Source organism: Cupressus sempervirens, chromosome 10 (genome assembly GCF_028749045.1).
Source record: "Cupressus sempervirens isolate cs-2001-9-10 chromosome 10, ASM2874904v1, whole genome shotgun sequence".
Lineage (NCBI taxonomy): Eukaryota > Viridiplantae > Streptophyta > Pinopsida > Cupressales > Cupressaceae > Cupressus > Cupressus sempervirens.
In genome coordinates this window covers 224,464,995-224,485,412 of record NC_143127.1, presented here as the reverse complement: position 1 = coordinate 224,485,412, position 20,418 = coordinate 224,464,995, and the positions used below count along the sequence as shown (strand labels likewise).

General features: G+C 35.5%; 1 protein-coding gene across 1 annotated transcript in view; it reads left to right on the top strand.

The window, feature by feature from the left end:
* The first annotated feature begins 1,761 nt into the window (after positions 1 to 1,761).
* The window catches only part of LOC149533442 (26S proteasome non-ATPase regulatory subunit 2 homolog A-like), a 57,082-nt gene continuing 38,425 nt past the window's right edge, over positions 1,762 to 20,418 (top strand). Inside the window, exons 1-6 of the mRNA XM_089805544.1 lie at positions 1,762 to 1,977; positions 2,071 to 2,171; positions 17,312 to 17,432; positions 17,549 to 17,608; positions 17,732 to 17,799; positions 18,030 to 18,072. Of these exons, the coding sequence (XP_089661670.1) occupies positions 1,873 to 1,977; positions 2,071 to 2,171; positions 17,312 to 17,432; positions 17,549 to 17,608; positions 17,732 to 17,799; positions 18,030 to 18,072 (498 nt within the window). The 5' untranslated portion in view covers positions 1,762 to 1,872. The remainder of the gene's footprint in view (positions 1,978 to 2,070; positions 2,172 to 17,311; positions 17,433 to 17,548; positions 17,609 to 17,731; positions 17,800 to 18,029; positions 18,073 to 20,418) is intronic.

Sequence of the window (20,418 nt, the reverse complement as noted above, 5' to 3'; positions counted from 1 at the left end):
GACGCTTAGAACAAAAGAAAATGTTGTTAGGGATATAAACACAAATCTCAATTGAAATAGGTACACATACTATAGATTAACATAAAAAAAGGGAAGAACCAAGGCACATGGACATGGAATATAACTATAAACATGTCATATCTATTAATAATATAGAGAGCCACAAATAAGGATCATGCAAATATAAGGAGTGACATGGGCATAAAAATGGAACTTGAATTGATTTTTTCTTTTTAATTACCAATTCCAACCATTTTGAGAGAATGTCACCATTCAAGAATACAAAAAAATCAACAATAATGAGAGGAAACAAGGATAAATTTTAAAGTAACATGAAATTGAGAATAATCATATTATAAATTAAGAAAGGAAGAAGGACAAAACTTATGATAAACCATAAAAGTTATAGAATTGCAAAAGCACCAAAAAAAAAGGCAATAAATGACCCTCCAAACATGTCTAGGGTGTAATAAACAATAACACAATAAATACATCAAATAGGTATAAGTAACAATTCTATACTGGATATAAGGAATTAAGCTATGACATAGAAACATACAATTGTAACAATGAGAGAGAAGGGACAAGAAGGCACGTAACTATCTTATCTCAATGATTAATATGTTGTGTTAATGGTGGTTGCAATCTATTCTAAGAACTAGAATAATGTAAAAAGATAGTACTTTGGTTTCTAGAATTTAGTGTCTCCTTGTTCTTTAATGGATAAAGGTGTCACAACAGTAGTAAATGTAAACATGTTATTAAAAGGGAAGACATAAGAAAATCATTAGCTATCTTCTATTAATTAAATCATGTTTAATGAGGAATACACTATACACTATAGGTGAATAATGTAAAAATGATAACAATTCAATTTTGAGGATCCAACTAATTCTTGTCCTACAGAAGACAAAGGTAAAATAATGACAATAGATGTTTATAATCTCATTGTTGTCTTCGTTGATGTTAATATTTCTTTTGGCAGTAGTGACAAGCTTTCCTCAAAACCACACCCAATTATTAAGTTATTAGGATGTAACCACAAGAGTGGCTTAAAGATTGTGATTTAGAGTCAACACTTTAAAGAGGTACATTGAACATCCTAATTATAGTTTTAGTAAGAAGAAAGCTTCTAAAGATTGATAGTAGGTTTAAAGCAATGATGAATTTAGCCAATTATTATTTTTGTGAAATACTCTATGATCTTGCTATAAACTATTTATTACATGAAGTCTTTTTTTACTCAAGTTTTTATTTTGTACCAAGACATTGGTTCTAGTGTCTAATATATTTTCTCAAATTTGTAATTGGTTGCAAATGCTTTGAGCTATTCTTGCACTTTTAAATAAAAATTGTTAGGGATTTGATTGAATTGCACCATTTTATGTTAGATTATACAAATTTGTTTGTGTATTTTAACTAATTCATATGATTCCATCTCGCTCCCATAATAATGTCCTTTTGTAGCTATACAATCTAAATTTTTATTTTGCCTTCGCTAAACATTTGAATAGGCATTATAACATTGAAGAAATGTGGAGAGTTAAAGCATGATAGTAACTTACTCCCTATTCAAGACTATTTTATTTCAGTGTTCACATGATCAAAGACACTACCTTAAACACAAATCAATATAGTATCCATTCTTTGAAATTGTAATTAAGAAATAAATAACATTAAATTTTAAATTATACAGAACTAGACGCAAAGACCATAACGAACAGCGGTGGTAAAAGTAAAAGCAAAAGGCTTTCATCATTCAAAGCAGACAGAAACCCTCGACCTCTACTGCATCTTTCAAAGGGGTTGCTTGGGCGTAACTTCATTTCAATTCTCTCATCTGCAGTTGCCGCTCGGTAAAGGTCATTGCAAATGGCTCCTGCTCCAGCCCATACCGGCAATGGCAATGTGGAAGTACCTCCTCCTCCTTCCAAGGACGCTAAGAAAATCAAAGATGAGAAAAAAGAAGAAGACCTGGTATTGATTTGTTTACTTTTTGTACGAATTTTCTTTCCGTACTAGGTTTAGGGTTTTGATTCATTTTCATTTTATGCCCCTTCTGTCGAATAGTCGGAGGAGGATTTAGCATTGAAACATCAGTTAGAACTATATGTCGAAAGAGTTCAGGATTCGGATCCGGGACTGCAGAAGACAGCTCTCGAGAGCATGAGGTACGGTACTCTGTTGTTTTGACTTTTATATTATTCCGACCGTTATGTTAAAGTTAAGTAGGTTTTGATGCATTAGTTTTTCTTCCATTCTCTCTCTTAAAATGGTAAAAAGTACGCTTCCCCTAAAATGTAAAAATAAGTATTCAGTAGCCGAGAGGAAATCCTATAAATTCATATGAATTAACTAAGGTCAATACGTCCTTTATATTACAAGTTTTAAGCGGAGAAGACACGCCCTAGGAGGTTGAAATATAGGTTGCTGTAGCAACAAGTGCGGCGCTTTACTATTCTGTAGCAATTGTTGCTTTGCAGAGGCATTGTTGAGCTTCAGAATCTCTTTGCTTTCCAATTAATGTTTGCATTACAGTCTAAATTAAAGTATTAGAAACTGGCTATGAAGGTTCAATTATTTTCAATCCACGTTCTATCATCTACACTTCTAGATATATCAATGCCTAGCAAAAGGGATTGCAAATTGTAGAATTGATATTTGAAGACAGGGATTTAGATGCGATACTGCAAATCGCAGATTTTAGTACACTTTGGACTTTGAATTCGCAGTACGAAGTAATTGCAGAGTAATGGATAAATTGCTACAGTTCAAGGAATGAATTTTATAATGTATGACAAAGTACTCTTAGTTTCTTAGCTATTTGAAGAAAATAGCATAGAGTACCAGGAACTGTCTAAATTTTTTTTAATGACAATTCAGAAGAGTAAGGATAAGTTTAAAACTAATGCCGTTGAACTTGATAATGGGTCGTGCACTATCCCAGCAAAAACCAACTATTTACAAAGACAGAAGACTGATGCTTATATTTTGTTGACGTAAAATGGCAACAAAAAATTCAGATTGCATGCCAAATATGATTCAGAGACATCAAAATAAGAAAGAACACATGTTAGATATGAAAATGGTAAAAGCTATGCTGAAAATTTTGGTGGATAGGTCAAGATTTTCAATACCATCAGACACTAATCCCAAAATGTTTACCACCAGTTTTTCAAATTTTGAAATTTCAATATCATTAGCAATTTTTTTCTTTGTAAAAGATAACCGTGTTAAACTAAAGAGCTAAATGGGAACTGCATAAAATATCAAACTATGAGGCTATAACTGCAAAGTCAATGGTCTTGTATTTTGGTGATTGGGAAATCCGTCATATTTTATCAATGCTTCATTCAAGGTGAATTTCTCATCTGAAAAAGGGGTGCATCATATCTGACAGTCTATGAGATTTACATCATTAAGGTTAATTGGCAAGCTTAATCGAGATTAGTTAATATTTCATTGTTTCAATGGAATAAGTGATACTAAATTATATTTTTTGATTGTCTAGATCTTGAAATCAGGGGGTGTGTGTATGGTTTCTTTATGGGGATTCTGTTTTAATTAACATTCTATTAGTAGGGGTACCACTGCAGTTATGTCTCAAATTCCTCTTGGTATGATGGTACAATAGCTTGAATGTCTCAGCTTCTTCTCAACTGCTTTATCCTCCCATAGGGAATTCGTTTTGATCTTCTCCATCCATTGCTCCTGTACTCCTGTACCTTGAATACTTTCTCCTTCACCTTCAGCAAGGAGTCCACTCCATATTCCTCTTTGTATTTTGTCTCAAACATTAGAACCAAGTGGTCCTACCAGTTACCATAATTTTTTGACAAAAAACACCTCATTATTGATAATATCATATATTTATCATATTTTGTGCTAGTTTATGTAGATTATGAGTGTTTTTAGTGAGGTTCAGTTTAAGAAATAAAATTACTTTTTGTCTTTGGTCACTCAAGGCTGTGTCATCTTTGTGGAGATGCGTGTTAACATTGACGTCTTCCTGAAAATTGTTTGGAAACGTTGTCAATGTTTTTGTCCCTAGATTGTTGGAGATCCTCTGTACATACTAGGATTTGAAACATTTCCAGTGGTACGTTCTTATGTTTCTTGCGATGTGAGGAAAGGTACCTAAATATTGCAAACGATCCTCTAATCTTTCATCCCTTTGACCAAAGAAACAGCTCATTCTTGATGATACAATATGTTTATCATATTTTGTGCTATTTTGGTGAGATTAGGAGGAGTGTATTGTTAGTTAGGTTTAGCTTAAGAGATAAACTTACTTTTGTTTTTAGTCACTCAAGGCTGTGTGATCATTGTGGAAATGACATGTTAATGTTGGTGCCCTCATGATGTATGCATACTAGGATTTGAAATATTTCCATGCTGAAATCAAGGTGGTAGGTTCTTAGGTTTCTTGCAGTGAGGGGAAACACATCTCAATGTATGCAAATTATCCTTTAATCTCTCTTGAATTTTTCTTGCAGATCAAGGACGTTGAAATTGTATTCCAGTACATTAAGTGTCAATATAACGCATTAGTATGCATTTATTCTCATCTTAGTTAAGTGACTTCCATTACCTTCTTAATTCTAGTAATGGTTCTGCATAGAAAAGGCATGTGTGGTTATCCTCGTCAATCACACTCATTGCCTGAACTGATTTTATCATAAGAGACAAGCATGAAAAACTTTTGCTATTTGCAGCTTTAAAGAAAGACTTTGGAGAGTTACTTAATTGAGTCTTATGGGATTTCAATGTAAAGATAGCAAACAAGCAAACTAAAATGTTATGCATTAAGGGAGATGAAAATCCTTTGTGGTTACCTTAAAAAGAAAGCTGCCAATAGTCAGGATGTTCAGAGGATGAATGAGCTTTTAATCAATTTGGTGAAGAAATATTGATTTTATGTGGCCTTTCTTGTAAATTGTAGCACTGTTTGCCACCCAATTTTTTTTTTTTTGGCACTTCTTCAACCCACTCAGCTGTGAAGGTATTTTGTCAAACAGTTGGCAACCTTTACAATTTGCATTTACCATGTCATTTTAACAAACAGTTAGCTTGATGGTTTTAATCTTTTGTTTCAGACTTGCAAGCATTGCTCAGAGAAATAAATATCACTAAAGCAAATATTGTTTCAATAATCACAGGAATACAAAGACCTGATCTAATCTGCAAAGAAGGCTTCATTTTGCCTTTGAGAACTTAGAGATTACAAACATATTACAAAATCTGAATGTGCTCTTCAGAAATAAACCTAATATGCACCTTTTGTAGGTTCTTCCACTAGGGAATGCCATGGCCCTAAGTTACCAGGTTTGGACCCTGCTGCCTGGACCCGGGTTTGCACAGGTCCAAGTTTGCGCCCGGGTTCGTTGCGGGTCCAGGCAGGGTCCTTCATTTGGATTGTGGGTCCTGCTTGGATCCGCAGCGGATCTAGATGGACCCATGGCGAATCCAGACGGACCCATGGCAAATCCAGCGGAACCCAGGAGGATTGGTGGGTTTCTCTGATTTTTTTGTAGATATAATGCATACAGATATTTTTTGGTAAATATACTCACGAACCCACCCACGAACCCAAATGGGAATTTTTTTTTGCCTGAACCCACGAACCGAACCCCGAATCCAAATCTGTCCCAAATTGGCAACTTAGCCATGCCCAGCAAGAAAATCCAATCTCTAGTGTATGAACAGCAGCACTGAGTTTGAGCAGCTCGAAAGACATTCGAGACAAAGAAAACCACAATCCAAGCTTTCAGAAAACCCCATGTCCAAGACACAAATCTGCAAACAATGAAGCTAGAAACTGCAGTGCCTAGGGCTCAAGATGTTCTTGTTATTTCACACTATTAATCCACAGTCAAATATATTTTTGAATCTCCAAAACTACCAACATAAATAAATCATTCAAAACTTCAAAACTCCAACAAACCCCAATCAAAACTCTAGGAAGGGCATCCAACACTAAGAGTTGCAATCCAATCATTATACCTGCACATTTGGCTCTAAGAGACTTTTTCAAATTTGTTGAATGCAACCTAAGTCACAAGACTCACCAAAGTTCTAGCTTGAAGTTTGAAATTCGATGAATATTTAAAAAGGGCATAAATATTGTAGAAGTTCACATTTATAGTTGTACAGAAAAAAGCAGTTTTTTCATCAAAATATATTTTTGCAATAGCATTTGAACTCCTACGCTGGTGTCAACAACATATGAATCTGTGAATGTAGACAAGATTAATATGGCAATTTGTTTAGCCGTGATAGCCAGCACTTAAGGTGTAAATTTCTTGTATTGGAAATTTAGCTAATGCTGCAAACTGGATGCTGCTTCAGTAAGCCTGCCTGTCATAGCTTGGCCGCCCCAACTTCTTTAGTTTTGAGTTATATAGAATTTTTAAAAAGTTTTGTTTTTAGGTTTTTTTAATCGTGATATTCATTGTTTTATAAAATTTTAAAGAGTGCACTTTTTATAGTAATTGTTTTATTTTATTTTACTATTTTAATTAATGACTAACATTTTAATTCTAATGAATATAAATTTAATGTTATTTTTTATTTTTTATTAGTCTTCAATTATTAACATTTCACAGTTGAAGTTAAATATTTCATACATTTGATTTATATAATAAATTAATAAATATAATTTTAAAACATTACAATTTTTAACTTAATTATAATTTATTTGTACTTAATAGAGTATTAATTTAGGATTTATAGATAAATTGTTTTCTAAATAAGTTTTAATTTAGAATTATTTATTCTATTGTAAATCACATTTGAAATTCAAATGTTTTATAAAAATATTGGTAATCATGATTTCTCACGTTTCCTATGGCTTAGATTTTATAATTATGTTATCATTTATATAATGATTTCAAATCTATTTAGCAATATTAAACTATTTTGACATTAAAAAATGAATTACTTACATTTTAAAATAAATTAAAATTATATGAGGTGAATTTAATGCCTTTTTTTGATGATATTTTTACCCTTGATTTCATCCAAATATTATAGTGACCATATTCAAACTTGAATTTGAACCTTGTGACTTAGCTTATACCCACTAGCAACTTATTGATCTCTATCTAGTGTTAATCTCCTTGGCATAGAAAGTACTTTCATGCAATAGTATCGCAAAGATAGGGCATATGTAAGGAGGTGCAATGTGGTGGTCATCTTTTTCCAATGATGACGAATAATTGATTCCACCTTATTTCATAGGGCTTTACATTCTACAGGGTCATTCACATGTTTTTGTATTGCAATGTTTACCTTTTGTACCATTGAGTCCATGCTATCATAGGCACCCCTACACAAGGTGCATTTGTATCGACAAATTAGAGCATAATCATGATAGGCTCGACAAATTCCAGTACGTATTGCACATGAGCCCACCAACTTTCATCTAAGAACAATGTCTTAATCTTTTGGACCCTCTTTGAATGTGAAGCCTTCCAAGACACCCCATTGGTTGGAAATAATCATTTGTAAAATAATCGAAAGATTATCTTGTGTGTTGAATAATCAATAAATGAAATACAACGAGCTTACAAGCTCATATATACAAAACGTATATACAGAAAATAGAAACTATCTTACACACGATAGATAGAGCATTATTAGAAATATTCTAATACCCTCCCATAATGCCTAATCTATCAATAACACCAATAGCCTCATTGAATTTTTTAAATTTATTAGAACCGAGAGACTTGGTGAAGATATCAGTGGACTGCTCTAAGGTGGGAACATACAACAACTGAATAGATTTGTCTTCAACCAATTGACGAATGTAATGACAATGTGTTCAACATGCTTGGTTCGTTCATGGAAGACCGGATTCTTTGCTAGTTTGAGTACTCCCTGATTATCACAGAATATAGGAGTCGGTCCTGACTGAGGAACATGCATATCTGCAAGCATCTGCCAAAGCCAAACTGCCTCACAAGCTACCTTAATTGCTCCCCTATACTCTGCTTCAATCGAAGACAGGGCCATCGCCTGTTGCTTCTTACTAGTCCATGTCACAGTAGCAGATCCTAAATTAAACACATATCTGGTGGTAGACTTACAATCATCAACAGAGTTGGCCCAATCTAAATCTATGTAGCCACATAGTGTAGAATCAAACTTCTAAGTGTATAGAAGACCATAATCAAGAGTACCACTCACATAGTGCAGGACACGCTTTGCAACTGTCCAGTGATCAATCTTGGGTGTTGTCATAAAGTGGGAGACATAGCTTACAACAAAACTAATGTTAGGTTTGGTGGTGGTAAGAAAAATGACACTACCCACAAGTTGTCTAAACAAGGATTCATCTACAACAGGTGAATCAGACTGAGCGGATAATTTGAGCCTGGGTTCCATAGGAGTGAGAGCAGGTTTGCAATCTTGCATTCTGACCTGTACAGAAGACTTCTAGCATACTTGGACCGAGAAAGAAAGGTATTGTGTTCAGTTTGCCAAACCTCAATTCCGAGACAATAGTGCAAGAGTCCCAAATCTGTCATATCAAAAGTGTTGCACAAATCCTGTTTGGTTTTTGTGATCAAATGTGTTGAACTTCCAGTGATGATCAGATCATCAACATAAACAACGATAAACAAGACATCATCACCTACATGTTTGATATATAGGTTGAATCCGTGGACTCTGTTGAAAACCATGGTCAGTTAAATATTTATCAATTTTCATGTACCAAGCCCGAGGAGCTTGTTTCAGACTATAGAGAGCTTTGACAAGTTTATAGACTTTGTGTTCCTGACCAGCAACCTTAAATCCAAAAGGTTGCGTCATGTAAACCTCTTCCTGTAAGTCACCATTCAAAAAAGCACTCTTGACATCCATCTGATGAACTTTCCAACTGAATTGAGCTGCTAGAGCAAGAACAAGCCGTACGGTACTCATTTTAGTTGTAGGAGCAAAAGTCTCCTCATAGTCAATACCTTCCCTTTGTGAGAACCCTCGAGCAACAAGACGAGCATTATACTTGTCTAAGGTGCCATCAGCTTTATATTTGACCTTGTATAGCCATTTGCAGCTAATGGGCTTCTTCCCTGCAGGAAAATCAGAAAGAACCCAAGTTTGATTTTTCTGAATGCTTTGAAGTTCAGCTTCCATAGCCTGTTCCCATTCATAAATACCTTTAGCCTCGGAATAAATCCGGGGCTCATAAACACTATGAATGTTAGTCATAAGAGCAAAGTTAATTGTTTGTTTGCGCTTATTTCGAGAAACTCTACCTTCAATGAGCTCATCATCCCTTAGATTACTAATAGTTTTAACCCACCATTTGGGTCAGAGAATAGAAGAGCTGACCTCTGGAGGTGCTGGAAGAGTTTCAAGAGCAACAATGGGAGGAGGATCATTCTCAGGAGTCTCAACAGGATCAACATCAGGTGTCCCAGGGCAGGCATTATCTATATCATTCTGCCCATCAGAAGGTGCTAAAGGAAGGGGAACACTGTGAGGCTGTTCCTCAGAATATTGCTCAGAAGAGGACAAAAATGGTCCTCAAGTTTCATCAAAAACAACATCATGACTAAAGACAAGATGATTAGTGTCGATATTTATCAATCTGTAGGCCTTATGGTTGTCGCTATATCCTGTCATCATGAGTCATTGAGTCTTGGAATCTAATTTGGAACGTTTAGCATCAGGAATCTAGACATAGGCAAGAGAGCCAAAAATCTTCAGGTGGCTGATCTTGGGCTTACGACCAGACCACAATTCGTTGGGAGTTTTGTTCTTGACAGCCTAAGTAGGGGAACGATTCAGAAGGTAAACAACAGTAAACACTGCTTCTACCCAATACTTATTAGGAACACTCCTGTGTTGTAACATAGAACGAGCCATCTCAACAATCGTACGATTGCGATGCTCAACAACATTGTTTTGTTGAGGAGTGTAAGGTATGGTGAATTGGCACTTGATGCCATGTTCAACACAAAAGTCGAAGAATGCATGAGAACAAAATTCCCCCCCATTATCTGTTCTAAACGACACGATACTATAGCCAGACTCGTTTTCAACCAACAACTTAAAATTCTAAAATGTACTAAGTGCATCTAATTTTTGTTTAAGAAAGTACACTCACATTTTTCTACTAAAATCATCAACAATAAGCAAAAAATATTTGCAACCTGTAACTGAAGATGTATTCATAGGACCACAAATATCAGCATGAACTAATTGAAGTATCTAAGAGGCACGCCAAGAATCTCCATCTTTGAAGGGAGTTCGATGTTGTTTGCCAGCTTGACAGGCGTCACATACTCCAAGGTGTTGCGACTGAATCAGAGGTAGTCCAGAAACAAGTTCCTCTCGGGATAGCTGAGAGAGATTCTGAATTTTGAGATGTCCATATTACTGATGGCACAAAGTGCTGAGAGTTAAATCATGAGCTGCCATAGCTATTTCAGGAGAATCACCAGTGTCAGTAAGCCAATATAGGCCATGATCCTCTAGACTAGTAGCAACAGTAAGACAAGTCTCTCGATCAATAATGGAGCATTTGTGGGCACTAAACACCACATCCAACTGAGGAGAATTTCTCATGATCTGACTCATAGAGAGAAGATTGATTGCCATACCAGGAACATAGTAGACATTGAGAAAGATGATTTGACACCCACCAGATTGTATCTGAACATTTCCTCTTCCAATAATTTTGAACTCCTCTCCTTCGCCAAACACAACTGAATCGCTATATCGATAGAAATTCGTAAACCAGTCACGTCGATGAGAGAAATGACGTGAAGCACCAGAGTCAATATACCAAACAGAGGACTAGGCTGAATCGAAAGGGCTTTTAGCCATAAAAGCATAGAACACAGACTCCTTTGTCTTAGAATGTTTAGCAACATTGGCCTGCTGATTGGACCCTCCCATACCAATTTGCAGATTGGACCCTCCTAGCTTCTTCTGTTCGGAAGCGAGTCACTGATGACAATCTTTCTTGATGTTGCTGTACTTACGGCAGTAATGACACTGAACACTCTTTTGCTGAAAATTGCTTGAGGATTGATGGGAACTACCTTGTGGAGATGACTGAGATGGCTGAAACTTAGCTGCAAGGGCTTGTTCAGACGAGGGTGAGGAAGCACGATTGCCAAACTGCTGCGTCTAGTGATCCTGCTGTAGGAGCTTGGTGTACAACTTTGGGAATTTCAGATCAACATTAGTTGAGGTAATGTTGAGAGTCTCTATGAAATGCTCATAAGATGTTGGCAAGCTTTTTAGGGTAATAACTACCATATCTTCTTCCTCCATTGTTCAACCCATGGCTTCAAGCCGATCACGAATGTCCTTAATCTTCGTGAGATGTTCCTGTAAGGACATATGTTCATCCATCATAATGGAAAACAACTGATTCTTCAGAAAGAATGCTGGACTCTTGTCGGATGTTTTATGCAGTTCCTTTAAATATTTACAGATGTCTGCAGCCGACTTGCCAGAAGGAATCTGAGGTAGCTGATCATTTGTAACAAAGAGCTTGAGAAGCATAACAGCTTCACGATTCCGATCATCAAACTTATCCTGATCTATTGTAACGAAGGTCCCACCGGGCGTGTTAGTGGGGGCAGGACGAGTTTTTGTACCTAGAACAAGTGCATTCAAACGATGATACTTGAAGATGGTTCACATGTGCTGCTTCCAGTGGTTATAATTGGTGCCATTAAACCGTTGACTGTTTTCTAGCATCAAGTTGGTCAAGGATGCCATTTGCATGAAGTTTGAGGCAATGTTTAGGCTGACCTTGAAAAAATAGACAAGTACCCAGAAGAATCAGAGAGTAACCCAAAAGAGAGCTCGAAAACCCAGAAAGGAATATGCTATTCACTTTTGGATATGTTGGCACAAAAATCGAGGCACCTAGAAAAATGGATGACAACCTAGTTGAGTTCTCGAAAAACCCACCAAGAACCTGTAATCAAAATTTTTTTTTGACCCCAAAAATTAGGGTTTCGGGCAAAACCCTAGCCGGCGGCTTGGTAGGTCAAAATTGTATAAAAATGGCAATTTCTTGGAAAGAAAAAGGTCGATTTTTGTTGTAGAGCTCGTCTAGGGGTAGATAACGCCCTAAAGAGTGGAGATTTAACTCCTCAAATGGCTGAGATTGCAGGTTGAAAGAGAAAATGCCAAGCAGAGAAAAACACAGAGAAAATGCCTAGTAAAAAAATGCGAATTTCAAAGTCGATTTTGTAGACAATTTGCAAACCCTGACTTTTAGATTTGACTTTGGACCACTATTAGTAGACAAATCGACCACAAGGAGGCCGTGAATCTCAAAAAAATGAAGCCGCGATTTTACAAGGAAGAGAACTTGCGTTTTTTTTTTTCCCAAAGAAAGACTAGAGATGTGTTGCGGATTTCAAAGTCAGACCCGTGATTTGCAGAACCAGACGCAACAAAAGAAATCTCAATTTTCACAGAGGAGTCGTAAAACCTTAGCTTGAGAAATTTTGAAAAACCAAAACAAATAATTTCAATAAAGAAATTATAATTTTTTTGAAAAATTACTCTAGCTCTGATACCATAAAATAATTGGAAGATTATCTTGTATATTGAATAATCAATGAATGAAATACAACGAGCTTACAAGCTCATATATACAAAACATATATACATAAAATAGCAACTATCTACACACGATAGATAGAGCATTGTTAGAAATATTCTAATAATTTGCCCCAATGCTTCTTTGCACCTTGAGAAGTCATCGTGTAGTAAGAGTATGAGATACAAATCCAATCGTAACAACCTAAGTAACTTAATGACAATATGTCAATAAATATCAAGCACATTTAATAATTGAGCAAGACAAAATTTATTGAAATTAAATAAAGAAATTAAATTTACCAATTACCTTCAACAACTCCAATTTTGAGAAAGTTCTGAATATTGATTGTGACATTTGGTGGTTTGTCACAAACATTTGGATATCCTCCCCATCTACATATATTTGTTTCACCTACTCTATTTGAGTGCCAATTTGTTGCATCACCGAGTTGAGGGAGTGTATGATGCATGGTGTCAAAAATGTGCTCATATTAGCCCTCGCCCAAAGCACTTGCACACTCATAATATTTTGCATTGTTTGTAATTACATGGACTGCACTCTCACTACCCACTATTTCTATGGACTCAATGATAATTCTGGAAATACATTGTGCATCTTTCACCTCCCTCCACAATCAATTATTTTTAAAAGCATTGTCTCTTTGGGGGACACTGCAATTACATTAATCAATGGATGATTTACGATATCTTGCCATCCATTGTAAACAATAGAAACCACTAAGAATCTCTAATTGGTTGAAGGGAGGTCTCCACAACATTCCTTTCTCTTTGTAACAAGGTGGTATGCACCTTTTCATGCTTAAGACTTGTGAAACTGACTGATGCACTATTGATTGCCATCACCATTTCCTTCCAATATGGTGTTGTCACCAAGTTGAAAGGAAGACCATTGGCATAGAGATTGTTGGAATCATTTGCCGTTGAACCAAAAGCCCGAATTGTCAATGCCCAATAGAAGTGGCAAACTTTACCTGACCCACGAGAGGCGGTTAAGCCATGTCATGAATCTCGAAGGAGGTGCTGACCACCAAGTCAACAATCTCCCCTCAACACTGATTGAGCCTTCAACATCCATTCAAGGGAGACTCAAACTCGTGATCGAGGCTTTGATACTGATTGCTGGAATTGTTTGTAGTTGCACGGAGAGCTTGAATTGTCAATACTCGATTCAGATGCTAGATTTAACCCGACCCATGAAGGGGGTTAAGCCATGTCATGGATCTCAAAGGAGGTGCTGACCACCTAGTCAACAGAGACAACATTTAATTTTTTGTTTAGCAATCTTTGTTGCTCTGCTTTGAATGTCTTGTCCAATGGACATCTTTTGCAGATTTTATTTTGTACATCTTCATTTTCCATGTTCGGTATAGAATAAAATGGATGTTTGGAGGCTGCAACTAAATCCATAGGGTAAATGCATTTGTTTTTCCAGATACATGAATGTAATAAATTTGTTTTGATCTTTGAACCAATCTATCAACTTCTTGTTCTTTTACAAATCCCACTATTTATGTAGGAAACAACCCCTTCTTAATTAGGTCTTTGCACACTTATACACCTTAACCAAAAGGTCCCACAAAGTGAAGTTTAAGCCAAGCATATGAGCTACGTTACGTTTTAAACCAAAGTATCACAATAATTATACTTCCAAATATATGCCCACCTACTGGAACTTGTGTGAATTTTTTGTGGTATGTCTCCATAAAGATGTTATATCAATTTTGAATTTATTAGTTGCTTCTCCACCTGCTGAACTTTCACTGCCAACCATTCTTGCAATCTGGTTTTTTGCTATAATAATAAATAAATAAATTTAAATTAGAAAAAAAACGAAGAAATACAAACACACAAGTGCAAAAAATTAAACAAAAACACTAAAAGAGAGAGCTAGACTTGTTTATTTATCTAAAAAAATTTGGAAACAATTTTAAAAATTTCATCTCGAACTAGAAAAAAATCATCAAAATATAAAATAAATTCATTAAAAGACTCAAGAATAGGTTTCAAATGCTTACCTTAGGCGCTTAGATATTTTTTGAAGCTATCTGGCACCCCTCGAACAATCCTCTACAATAATAATCATCTACCCTTCAAAATACCAAAATGGAGATCAAATGAGAAGAGAGAAAAATAGCAAACACAAATATATGTAAAAGTTAAAACAATGTATGGCCTCGTTTAGCATTTAGTGGGAAACAACAATGATAAAGAAGTCTTTGTAACACATGCTTTAAGCAATGAAACCTAGGGACATGCAACCAACCCTAAAACCTAGGAGTACTTAGTGTAGTGATGTCCTTGGGGGCACCTACTGCTGCCCAAGTGTCACTGTACTACTTTGGTGCTTGGGGACTCTCATGCGTCCCCTCTAGGGGATTCAAGGGGGACTCTTAGGTTTTGATCACAATTCAAATCATTCTACTCATTGTAATCATCTTTATGATATTTGAATCTTGGATAGGACAAATATAAATGAAAATCCTATTTGTCGACAATTTGAACATCTATTTGAAATTTGATTTTTGAATGTTATTATAGTATCAGGTATGTTACTATGTACTATTTTACTACATTGAATGTTTAATGATTATGGTTCGTGTTCCAATTTTGCTATGTTCAAGTATTTCAAGAATCAATTCGGTATGTTATGCTAAAACTCATTTCATAACTAGCATCAAGTTCTATATGTGTAGTATGCAACGCCCCCATTGAACACACTTCCCAAACCCCTTGCCACCGTCCCCAAATTGAGACCCTTTTTCCTTGTCCCGACGTTTCCCCTGTCCCAACACTCCCCCCACACTGATGTTACATTGGCTTTGAGTGAAAAAAAACACTTTTTAAATTTTTTTTAGCATTTAGTGGAAGAAAATAATGATGAAGTCTTTCTAACCAATGCTTTAAGCAATGAAACCCAGGGACGTGCACCAGCCCAAAACCTTGGACTACCTAGTTTAGTGATGTCCCTAGGGGCACCTGCTGCCACCAAAGTGTCATGATACTACTTGGGTGCTTTGGGACTCTCATGCATCCCCTCTAGGGGACTCTAGGGGGACTCTTAGATGTTGATCATGATTCATATCATTCTACTCATTGTAATCATCTTTATGATATTTGAATCTTTGATAGGACTAATATAAATGAAAATCCTATTTGCTGATAATTTGAATTTTCAAACATCTATTCGAAATTTGATTTTTGAATGTTACTATAGTATCAGGTATGTTACTATGTACTATGTTTAATGATTCTGGTTGGTGTTGCAATTTTGCTATGTTCAAGTATTTCAAGAATCAATTTGGTATGTTATACTAAAACTCATTTCATAACTAGCATCAAGTTCTATATGTGTAGTATGCAATGCCCCCCCCGTGCTGGTGTTGCATTGGCCTGGAGCGAAAAAAACACTTTTTAATTTTTTTTTCATCACTGGGCATGCGGGTGCATCCAGATGTGAACAAGGGTGCACATGAAGCATAAAATCTGTCTCTTTGGTGTGCATCCCTGTGCACCAGAGAGCACCCGCAGGGATATCTTATGCTCATTGTGTGCTCTTAAATGAATCAGCAGCAGGATCCGAATCGGAAAGCATCTGTACCTGGATTCCTGCAAATACAAGCGCACCTGGTAGCACAGAGTATAAGAATCGCAAATGAAACTTTGGCATACTAAGTGAAATATAAACAGATATACATAAAAAACAAGGAAATGATTGCATTAACAATAAGAATGGTGTGTGGTAGTTTGGATTCTATGGGTAGAGCCCCCAATGGGGCCATGGGCAGCGCCTGTTGGCAGGGTTCTTGGGCGGAGCTCCCAGCAGGGTCAAGGGGCAGTGCCCCTTGTGGGGTTCATAGAGTCCCAAGTGGGGTCAAGGGGCAGTCTCTTGTTGGAACTGGGACAACACCCTTTATGCGCTCTCTATTGCAATAAAGGGTGGGGTTGAGGCCTCCAACATGCATAAATGAGGCCTCCAAAACCTCGTAAACCTTCATTACTAATGTCATTTTCACAATGTTTTCACCAGTTTTGATTTGTGGTTAGAGTTTCTATCATATAACAATGGAAGACTCTTAGGTGTCCTCAAGATGGCCAACAGACTCCTGGGAGTTCCTACAATGTCCAGCCATCCCTGCTGTCTTTGAAGTCTCAATGGCATTCTGACGTGGCAGAGGCGGTGGCTGTATGGCAGGAGGGGGGAGGTTGGTTTCTTCCGCATCCCTGCAATGTTGTCTGGCTTGGAAATGTGAGGATTTTGGATATGCAGGGAACTAGTCCCCATGGTTCACTGCTTTTAAAGTGTTCTAAACAGATGTATATGAAGGCGTGGTAGTCTTTGGGACTAACAAATATTGCTATGTCTTGTGTCTGTTTGAATCAATGCATAGTGTTAAAAATGGTTGGCAGTGATAATTGGCAACAAAGTCTGCTAATTTTGAAGAGTTTTGGTTGTTAGCTTTGGTTGTAAAATTTGTTTGTTTTGTAATGCTGTTGTCATTTAATCAATACTTGTCTATTTTCAGCTTTGTATTCTAGTAATCAGTTAGTTCATCTGCAATGACTACGGGGTGCAATTTTATGCCCATCTTGTCTTTTATTTATGAGCTACAAATAATTTTTTTTTATTTGTATGCTTTTTTTTCAATAGTATGTCAGGAAGTAAGAAAGCAAATAATAATGAACTGGCTGCATGTGGATGATTTTACAGGCAAGAAATTCGAACTGCAACTAGCTCTATGACATCAGTGCCTAAACCTCTCAAGTTTCTACGACCTCATTATGGCACGTTAAAGGCATACTATGAGATGATGATAGAGTCAGATATAAAGGTATTGAAAAATCTTGTCCGCACTGATTTTTTTTATTTTGTTTATGATTTGATTCTGTACAAGTTAATTATTATTTTAATATTCTAATTTGTGCTTTGTTTTTTTCTGGATTGCAGAAGTACCTTGCAGATATATTATCTGTATTAGCTTTGACCATGTCTGTGGAGGGTGAAAGGGTATGCATTTTCGTCTCCAATTTCTCTGATTTGCATAAATTTTGGCTGATCACACTTTTGTCTGTGTTTTTGTCACTTTTAGAGTACTACACGTGTCTTATATCTTATTGATTGCAACAACAGGAAAGTTTAAAATACAGATTACTTGGATCAAAGGGAGACATTGGTTCTTGGGGTCATGAGTATGTTAGGTAAGAAGGCACAAGCTGGAGGTCATTCTTCTACACATTCATCTAAATCACGTTTTGATTTAACTCTTAATTTAAATGTTTGTCTTCAGTTTTGGCTTCTTTTTTGTCAGCCTTAAGTTCTCTTGTCTTTGGTTAAATCAGGGAGCTTTTTTGCCCTTAATGTTATTTGCCCTTCGTGCTCTTGAGAATTGACTACTGCAATGCTATGCTATATTTGAATATTATTCCAGGAATCTTGCTGGAGAAATTTCACAAGAGTATCAGAAACGGCAGGTTAGTTTATACCATCTTGTTGCTTTGTAGTGAGAAAGGATTTGAAGCTGCATTTTTTTTTTGTATTCCACGAGACACTGCAAAGTTGGAAAGATATCTATAGCATTCACTTGTAATTAGTGCATCCTGATTGGAAACAATTGTAGTCAAGTGCATTTACAATTTTTGAGAGGGGCAGCCAAGATGCTAATTAATAGGTTAAGCTGACATTCATAGAAAATATAGTTGTAAGTTTGACATTTGTAGGTTAATCTATTTTGCTTTACCTGTGCCGTTTTAAATTTTGCAGTGAAACTGTATGGGTCTCTGTAGCAGTGGCAGTTGTATAATTTTGGTTTTACTGAATCATTTATGTGCTTAGTATTGGTCAAGTACGGGTTATTCAGACATAGATTTTTGTTTTTAAGATCTTAGTGCATTGAAGCCAAATGTATGACCAAATATGAGCTAAAACTTAGGCTCTAATTCTCTGTTTACCTATAATCTTTGTCCCAGAGTTGCCTGGATTCAATTTAGTGCCGAGCTGCCCTCTCCCCCAAATGACATAGTGCTTGGTGTTGGTTCTGAATATAATTTGAGTCCCTACCTTAAATTCTATTGGGGGAACAGGCCTCGCCTGAAGAGTAGAGAGTTCTGGCAGATATACACTGTTGTACAAATTTTGGAAGGAAAATGTTATTAAAGTTTGTTTAAGAAACCTGTTTCAAACTACTTTTTTTTCTCCTTTCTGTAAATCTTGTTCCAGTCTCTGCAAATAAAATCCATTTTCTTTCAATGACCATTGTTTTTGAGTGAAGATTTCTAATGTCTGTAGCGTCTCTGCTCTTTTGTGAATTTATCTTCACCAGTTGCCTCTTTTCTCTGGAGGCAACTCTAAAGTTTTTCAGTGGCATGTGTGCTTGCTGGAGGTGACAGTGAAAATCTACAATGACATTTGTAGGGTCCACATTTGTGGCATTGGCATCATCATGCACATTATTTTTTGTTTTAGCTTTCCTGTTTTAGTTGTTTATATCTTAATTAGTTTTAGGTTAACATGTGAAATTCATTTAATCAATATTTAAATTAGAGTAGCTATTCTACTAACTGAAATCAACGGAACATACTCATTCATGCTTTTGCATATTTGAAGTGCTTAATACATAATTTGTTTTGTTTGACACTTTAAGGGTACCATTATATGCAAAGGTGACAGAAAAGTAAAACTGAAATGACATCACATAATTAATTTTTATGGTTTAATTAAGTTTAAATTATTAAGTTAGTCAAATTTAAAGTTGAATGATTTTTGATATTTAATATATGTATTTTTAGGATGAATTTTATTTTCAAATAATTCAAATCTGTAAAACTTGTTCCAGTCCTCTGCAAAAATCCCATATGCTTTTAATGACCATTGTTTTTGAGTGAAGATTTCTAGTGTCTGTAGCGTCTCTGCTCTGTTTGTAAATTTCTCTTCACCAGTTGCCTCTTTTCTCTGGAGGCAACTCTAAAGTTTTGCAGTGGCATGTGTGCTTGCTGGAGGTGACAGTGAAAATCTACAATGACGTCTGTAGGGTCCGCATTTGTGGCATTGGCATCATCGTGCACATTATTTTTTGTTTTAGCTTTCCTGTTTTAGTTGTTTATATCTTAATTAGTTTTAGGTTAATGTGTGAAATTTATTTAATCAATCTTTAAATTAGAGTAGCTATTCTACTAACCGAAATCAAAGGAACATACTCATTCATGCTTTTGGATATTTGAAGTGCTTAATACATAATTTTTTTTGTTTGACATTTTAAGGGTACCATTATATGCAAAGGTGACAGAAAAGCAAAACTGAAATGATGTCACATAATTAATTTTTATGGTTTTAAGTTTAAATTATTACTATTTTGATAGTTAGTCAAATTTAAAGTTGAATGATTTTTGATATTTAATATATTTATTTTTAGGATGAATTTTATTTTCAAATTATTCAAATTAAAATATTTTTTAATCTATTTTAAGTTTAGTATTTTAATGTATGATAGTACTCTAAGTCACAAGGTTCAAGTTCGAGTTTGGCAGCTATGAAGTTCGGATAAAGATCGACAAGTTGAAAAAATTGAAAAAAATTCGATATAAAATTCGCCTTATGTAATTAAGAAAAATATAAATATCTTTCTATTTCTTTACTAACAAAATAAAATGATAATAAAATATAATCTTGACTAATAAAATAAAACTATAATGTTACAAAATAAAAATTAAAAAATACAATAATAATAAATAAAGTAATAATCATATCTAAATGTAGAAAACATTAATATTGTATATAATAAATAATAAATATACATAAAATATGCACTTATAAATGTTTTC